The 8,496-nt window shown below is 49.6% G+C and overlaps 1 protein-coding gene across 1 annotated transcript in view; it reads left to right on the top strand.

The window, feature by feature from the left end:
• Nucleotides 1-948: 948 nt before the first annotated feature.
• JMY (junction mediating and regulatory protein, p53 cofactor) overlaps nucleotides 949-8,496 on the top strand; it is a 91,995-nt gene continuing 84,447 nt past the window's right edge. The window contains exon 1 of the mRNA XM_040421385.1: nucleotides 949-2,014. Coding sequence (XP_040277319.1) covers nucleotides 1,376-2,014 — 639 coding nt within the window. The 5' untranslated portion in view covers nucleotides 949-1,375. The remainder of the gene's footprint in view (nucleotides 2,015-8,496) is intronic.

Genomic DNA, 8,496 nt, shown 5'->3' with positions numbered 1-8,496 from the left:
TGACATAAATGTCGCCGTGTACGACCTTATCCGTTTCTCTACTAGAACAGACAACAATCAGACTTCTTCAATGTGCGGAATGGCTGCACAGATGCTCTCTTGCATTTTCTGCACTCCCCGTAGAAATAAATGGGCCTGCGTGCAAGCCACAGAAAACGCGAATCAGTCGCGGAACAAGGTCAAACGGGCGTGTGCATGAGGTCTAACCCACCGGCCACCACCTTCCCTGCTCCGTTCTCGGTGCAGGTGCGGGTCCCAGAGGTGGAACCCGCACCTATCACACAATATCTTAGCAATATGCCCCCATTGTCTGAGATGGGAATACCCCTTTAAGGAGACAAATTGTGGGCATCTGGGGTACACTGGGGGGTATACACCGGGGTTGTGTACAATCAAGCATGAAATGAGCAGATGCAAATAACCTCATGTGCACAGGTCATACAGTGATGACATGACATAGAGGGGCTGTGGACGTCACAGAGAGGTGGGGTCCCTGGTCAGGACCCCCCTCTATGAGTCACAGTAGCAGCGGCTTCCAGGACTTTCCAGTCTCCATAGCTTCTCATTAGTATCCACTGCAGGAAACAACAGGGGGTAAAGGAGAACTGGCTTAGTTGCCCATAGCAACCAATCAGATTCCACCTTTCATTTTCCAAAGGAGCTGTGAACAATGAAAGGTGGAATCTGATTGGTTGCTATGGGCAACTAAGCCAATTTTGATAAATCTCCCGCAATTTCTCTGATCTCTTTCACAAGGGGTTGTCCATAGCTGCCCACACAGCAGTCATCATCATGGGGCATCTGCTCTCAATGTACAGCCAGCCCTATTGTCTGACTACACAAACACACAGACCACCAGGTCCAGCAGCACTAAAGAGTGGGAGGAGCTCTACTTCAATCATATGACCAGACGGAGCATGCGCGGCAGAGCACGGGACACGTGCGCATGTTTACGTTCCTTCTCACAGGTCGTGACGTCAGCACCGGCCTGACAGCTTTGTTGTCTCCATCGTCCTGAGAAGGGGAGGTCGCTGCTGAGGGGAGAGAGGAGGAGGCAGCAGCGGTGGCGAGGAGTCCGGTCGGCGGTAGAGGAGACTACGTGATGCGGGTGGAAGCCGAGGGGGTCATGCTGGAGATAAGACGGGCAACAACGGAAGGAGAACGGGGCCGGTGCCCGGTGACGGTTAACGAGGCGCCCATGACCGCCGAGCAGCGCGGCCGCTGATGACAACAACAACAATAGGGGCACAAGTGTAGAGAGATCCGGCCGCAGACACCGGGCGCAGCGCCACTCGCAGGAATCCATCCGCCGCCGGAGCCGCGCACGTATACAGCTAGTCCGCAGCGGATGAGGCTGTGAGGGGGCCCCGGCGACATGTCGTTCTCTCTGGAGGACACGCTGGAGTCGGACTGGGTGGCCGTGCGGCCCAATGTCTTCGAGGAGAAGGAACGGCACAAGTTCGTGTTCATAGTGGCCTGGAATGAAGTGGAAGGCAAGTTCGCCATCACCTGTCACAACCGGACCGCGCAGCGCCAGCGGAGCGCCGACAAGGGGGGCAGCCGGAGCCCCTCCCGGAGGGAAGAGCCGGAGGGCAGCCCCGTGAGGAGGGACACGACGCCGTCCGGCAGCCCCGCTCGGGAGGCTGAGCAGCAGGACGAGGACTGCAGCTGGGCCGGCCTCTTCTCCTTCCAGGACCTGCGGGCCGTGCACCAGCAGCTGTGCTCCGTCAGCGCCGAGCTGGAGCGCTGTCTGCCCGCCTTCCCCGAGGAGCAGTCCGGCATGTGGTCCGTGCTGTTCGGGGCCCCGGAGCTGAGCGAGGAGCAGGTGGAGGAGCTGAGCAGCCGCCTGCAGCAGTACCTGGGCCACGGCCTGGACACCTGCGGCTGGAAGATCCTGTCCCAGGTGCTGTTCACGGAGAGCGACGACCCGGAGGAGTACTACGAGAGCCTGAGCGAGCTGCGGCACAAGGGCTACGAGGAGGCGCTGCAGCGGGCCCGGCGGGGGCTGCACGAGGTACGGGGGCGCTCGGGTACACCTCCAGACTGCAGGTGTGAACAGGGATCTGCTGCCCCCAACCCCCCATAAAGTGAAGCTCATTTACTTGCTTCTTGCCTTGGCTCCCCGCTCCACTGCTCTGCAGCCAATCACTGGTCACAGTGATCGGATCCCCTTACTTCATGTGATACAAGCCACTTACTAATGTATTGTGATTGTCCATCACCGGTGGCCGTGCTTCACTTTATAGGAACCGGCACTGTGAGAGCGCACATAGGCTGGTGCTTTTTCTATAGTGTACAAGCACGACCACCATTGATGGATTGCAGGGTGGTCGTAACCATGGAAACAAGCAGTGTATGATGTGATGGAAAATGAATCCAGCCAGCAAAGGAGACAATATGGACAATCACAATACATTAGTAAGTGCCTTGTGTTCACTTTCTCTACATGATCAATGCCATCTGCTGAAGTGACAGCCCCTATGAGGCTACCTGCGCATGGTTCAGATTTGTATGCAGAAAGTCTTTGACATCCATAGCAGAACCGCATAAAATGTACATAAATCTGCACTATGTAGTGCCGTAGTGTGGTTTTTAAGAGTGTGGTTTTTAAGAGTGTTGTTTTTTTTAATTTTTTTTTTTTTTTCCTGAGATTTAAAGGGAATTTGTCACCTAGAGAATTGATATTAAACCAAAAGTATGTCCTTACAGGAGCTGGTATTATATCTTCATAAAATCCACTTTTATCCATATGCTAACGAGGCATTAAGGTGCCCAGAGGGGCGTTATTTTCTTTCAAAAGGTGCCCAGGAACGCTTCCATCAAGTGCCCAGACCCCCCCCCCCCCTGGCTACGTCACGAGAGGGCCGATAACCCCCACCCACCCTTTCCCTTCAGCATAGCCTATGGGTTGCAGCGCCAAACACTGCCTGCCGCTCTTCCGGTTCAACTGAGGGCATCGGCTTTAAAGGGAACCTGTCATGTAGATATTTGATTATAATCTAACTAATTATATACAATCATTAACTACTAAAAAGTGCCTTAGATGTATTCACTTACTGGTGTGACAGATGGTTATCTCATAATATACACACAAAGATGCCACATGCTAATGAGCTGATTGGAGTCCAGCGTGATGTCACTGAGTCCAGCGTTTTTTTAATTCAGAGCTATAGCCACTCCCCTGCCCACCTGCTGCTGATTCATATGGAAACAGTCATTCAGCAGCAGGTGGGCGGGGAGAGTCAGGAGCTCATGAATATTCAGGACTCATCATTATGAGCTGGAGCTTTTCAATACAAGATGTTGGCAGATTGACTGGGTCAATAAAAGAAAGTGACCCAGCATTGTGCTAAGAGAATCAGTCACTTATTTATGTTGCCCTTAGTTAGGACACCATAAAACTGGTGACAGGTTCCCTTTAACTGTTAAACTGGGCATGCGCCGAACATGCACTTAGCTTGGCACATGCCCAATGAAACAGTTGAAGCTGGTGCCCTCAGTCAAACTGGAAGAGCACAGGCAGTGTTTAACACTGCTCCTGTAGGCTATGCTGAAGGGAAAGGGTCGGCCTTTTGTGACATAGCCGGGGGCCTTCATCGGGCTGTTCTAAGAACTGCCTGCTCCCGGTGACCGCATTTGTTTCAGACCGGCTCGCGGTTGATCTGCACTTTTGCGTTTTTTGGCAATAAAACACCAGCTCCAGATGTTAGCTGAAGGTCTAAGGGAAGTATGAAGCGCAGGACACACGGGCGTTTCTTCTCTGCATTAGGTGACATTTTTTATCTTTCTGGCTTTGTTACAAGAAGGCAGCGTGCGGGAGCTCTTGGCGTTGCTTACAGACATTTTGGCATCACCTTCTCTATAGGGGAAAAACGCCACGAAGAGAACGATGTTAGACTCAGTAAGATGGAAAAATGTGGTAAATGATCACTCTCCGTAACGTGCAATTTTTCACTCCTCTTACAACTTTTCAAAAGTGACAGGAAAAGTGGAGGGGCCTACTGCAGCCCAACAGATTTTAAAGAGGTATTCCGGTTTTAATGAAATATCTATTTTTATGTAGAGAATAGGATTTTAACAGTTTTCTAATATACATCAATTTAAAATTTTGCTCACTGACCTTTATTATATCCAAGTAGCCTCTCCCTAAAGGAAAAAAAATGGTATGGCCCATTTTAGTCCTGTAAAAAAGGCACCCATAGGAGAGCTGGATAGGACTACGGCCTGTTCACACTGCCGGCCTTGTCGATCCAGAGAGCTGCGGCAGCCTGTTCTCTGCTGGAACCCATAACGGCCTAAACGTGGCATCAGTCATGTGACCCTCACAAGTATCATGTGACCTGGCCTACAATTAAAGGTTATTCCCATTGCTAGGATATGTCCCCAATGTCTGATAGGTGCGAGTCCCACCTCTGGCACCAGCACCTATACAGTGCCCGCCAAGTGGTGGAGGGCGCGCCGCACATGCACGACCACCCTCCATCTATTCCTATGGGAGAGTTGAGAATAGCTGAGTGACACGCTCGGCTATTTTCGGAAGTCCCATTAAAATGAATGGAAAGCATAGTGCACAAGCGCGGTCATCACTCCATTCTCTTCTATGGGGCTTATGGAAATAGCCGAGCCAGCTGGCTTGGCTATTTTCAGCGCTCCCATAGGAATGAATGGAGGACGGCCGCGCTTGTGCGGTGAGCTCTGTAATAAGTATAGGTACGAGTCCCAGAGGTGGGACCGGCACCTGTCAGACATTGGCGGCATATCCTAGCTGTATGCCCCCCAATGTATGAGATGCGAATCCGGATATCTAACAGATGAGTAGTAGTGTATGGTGTAGAGCAGAACATATACACTATATACCAGTGATGGTGAACCTCTTAGAGACCGAGTGCCCAAACTGCAACCCAAAACCCACTTATATATCGCAAAGTGTCAACACGGCAATTTAACCTGAACACCAATATCATATATCTTCCATGTACTTTATCATTTAGCGATAATAACCTGCCTACATTCAGTGCGCTGCCTGTGCTGTTCATAGCATGTCCTGCACTGATGAATGGCAGGAAAAGTCTAAGGCATATTGGTACACCATAGACTTTCTCCAGGGTGCGGGTGCCCACAGAGAGGGCTCTGAGTGCCGCCTCTGGCACCCGTGCCATAGGTTCGCCATCACTGCTATATACAGTATTGCTACCTGCAGCAGCACCTCAACATGTCTGTCAGCGTCTGTTGTTTTTTTTTTTTGTTTAAACACTAAACTTTATTAATAACATGACAACATCACCTAGAGGCAGGAGGCCATGTAAATACACACAATAATGTAGTTACTGTAAGAACTGCAGTAGAATCCTTATGCCACTACTAATCCTATGTAGTTATCACATAGATGTGCCCTGTATGTTGACCCCTGACATGTATGTCATGTAAGGCCTCATGCACACGACCGTTGTTTTATTCCGTGTCCGTTGTGCCGTTTTTCGTGATTTACTGCGGACCCATTGACTTTCAATGGGTCCGTTGAAAACTCGGCTAATGCACCGTTTGTCATCCGCGTCCGTGATCCGTGGTTCCAGTCCGTCAAAAAATATAACCTGTCCTATTATTTTCGCGGAAAACGGTTTGCGGACCCATTCAAGTCAATGGGACCGCTAAAAACACGGAGGCACACAAGATTGTCTTCCGCGTCCGTTTTTTTTTCTATCATTTGCATGTCTGGTGATTCTCCAAAAATAAAGGAAGACACACGGAAACAAAAACGGATCACGGAACAACGGAGCCCCATTTTGCGGAACGGAACACAACAACGGTCGTGTGCATGAGGCCTAACACTGCTGCTTACTGGATGTCAGGATCTTATGAAGATGCCAGGTTTCAGGTTTGCCATGGATACATTAACAGGACTGGCACATGGGCGATACCATTCTACTACATATAGGGGTCAGCTGCCTGATATAAGAAAGGTATGCATGCAGAATTTTAAATACATGTATATTGGAAAATTTTATGATTTCCTATCATATAAAAAAATGGAACTGGAATACCCCTTTAATATCATTATTACCAGAAACTGGCATAAGTGATAGTTCAGATCTACAGTAGATCATAGCCGATGTAGATCTTGAACTTCTGGCACACGGACTGCCTGGAGCTATGTCAATTTATAAAAGGGGTTGTCCATGTTCAGAGCTGAACCCGAACATACCCATAATTTCACCCAGGCAGCCCCCCTGATGTTAGCATCCGAGCAGTTCATGCTCCGATCGCTCAGGGCACGGGCTCTTTTATTTACAATAACGCACTGCCGGGCGGTGGCTTCTGCCCAGCATTGTGTTTGGTGACATCTCCGGCTCTGATGGGCATGTTTTACAGGCTAGAGCAGCGCTAAAGCCCGCCAAGCTGTGCCGGTGACGTCACCGGGCTCACTGCTGGACGGAAGCCTCCGCCTGGCAGCCCTAAGGAGAGCCCGGTTTGTCACCGGAACTTCAGAAAATGCCTTTGCCCTGCGCGATTTAGCGCAAGGCAAAGGAGAGCATCAGAGCATGAACTGCTCTGATGCTCAAGTCAGGGGGCTGCCGGGGTGAAAATGGGGATATGTCCGTGTTCAGCTCTGAACCCGGACAACCCCTTTTTAAGTGGCCTGTGCCTCTTAAAGGGATTTTCCAAGAATTAAATATCCTGTACTCAGGATGGGTCAGCAGCAGCAGATCGGCTCCAAGCACTCACTGTATATTCCTAGGTCAGTGATGTCACTGTACATTGGTCACCTGACCTAGGCGCAACTCAGTCGCTTTGAAGTGAATGGCCCTGAGCTGTGATACCGAGCACAGCCAATATACAATGTGTGGCGCTGTACTTGGTAAGCTGCGAGGAAGCTGCAGCGCTCACCTGGCACGCAGTGGTCTCTTCAAACAGCTGGTCTGGCTCCTAGCCCCCGGCTTATCCTGAGGGCAGGTCATCAATGTATTATTTATAAGATATTCTATTTGGCACATTCTGCACTGACTTACTTTACACTGGGGCTGGTGTTTGTAATGACAGTCTTTATATGTACCTTAGGGCTCATTCAGACGGCCGTATGCTGTCCGCAAAAATACTGAATGCTATCCGTTTTTTTGCGGATCCGCAAAAAAACGGATCTGCAAAAAAACGGATAGCATTCAGTATTTTTGCGGACCCATAGACTTCAATGGGGCCATGTCCTGATTTTCACGGACAAGTATAGGACATGTTTCATTTTTTTTGCGGATCCGCAAAAAAACGGATAGCATTCAGTATTTTTGCGGACAGCATACGGCCGTCTGAATGAGCCCTTACTGTGTGCAAAAAAAACTACAGATGGCCAAAAAACCCGCCAGAGCCAAATTCATGTGTGTAGGGACCCTATGGGCGTATCTGGAAGCAGTCAGACATGCGAATGTATCGATTCTCCCCCTCCCCTGAGAGGTAGAGCAGCCATGCTTTCCTTCTGTGATCCTCAAATCAATTAAGAAATACCCAGAAGCCTCCATGACATTTCCCAGAACAGAATTCAGCATGTCGCAGTGTAAGGCCTCATGCACTTGACCGTATCCATTTGCGGACCGCCTAATACGGATACCAGCTGTGTGTGTTCTGCAGTTTTCTCACTTCCATCAGTACAACTACCTGCGGACAACGTTCGGACTTGTTCTGTCATTTTCAGAATGGCCACACAGATTCGGACCCATAGAAATGAATGTGTGAGCCGCAAAAAAATGTGTATAGGATGTGGCCAAAACTACATTCGTGTGCATGAGGCCTAAGACTGGGGCTGGACAGCCATCTTGGGGCGACAAGTGCTGCGCTGCCAAGTTTCAAAGTGTAGTAGTGCCGCAATAGAAATGGATGGAGTCGCAGTGTGATTCACAAGTTTGATGTGATCGTGATCCCAGAATTGGAAAAATAGTTTTTGGGCGATGTTGGTTTCGCGTTGGTATGAAACATGCGACCCCAATTTTTCCTATAGCGGCACTGCTACACTATGAAACTTGCCTGCGCAACACCTGTCGTGCCCAAGAATGCATTTTAGCCCAAGCCTTAGGCCTCACACATGACCATAGTTTGTGTTGGCACCCGATGGGTCTAAAATTGCCTTGTAACCCTAGCCTTAAAGGGGTTGTCTCACTTCAGCAAATAGCATTTATTATGTAGAAGAAGTTAATACAAGGCACTTACTAATGTATTGTGATTGTCCCAATTGCTTCCTTTGATGGCTGGATTCGTTTTCCCATCACATTATACACAGCTCGTTTCCATGGTTACGACCATCCTACAATCCAGCAGTGGTGGCCATGCTTGCACACAATAGAAAAAAGCACCAGCCTCTCTGGTGGCTGGGACCGAGGGAGCTCACATAGGCCAGCGTTTTTTCCTTTAGTGTGGAAGCACGGCCACCAATGCTGGATTGCAGGGTGGTCGTAACTATGGACACGAGCAGTGTATAATGTGATGGAAAACTGATTCCAGCCAGCAAAGGAA

Source organism: Bufo bufo, chromosome 2 (genome assembly GCF_905171765.1).
Source record: "Bufo bufo chromosome 2, aBufBuf1.1, whole genome shotgun sequence".
NCBI lineage: Eukaryota > Metazoa > Chordata > Amphibia > Anura > Bufonidae > Bufo > Bufo bufo.
This window is presented reverse-complemented; position numbering and strand designations above follow the sequence as displayed.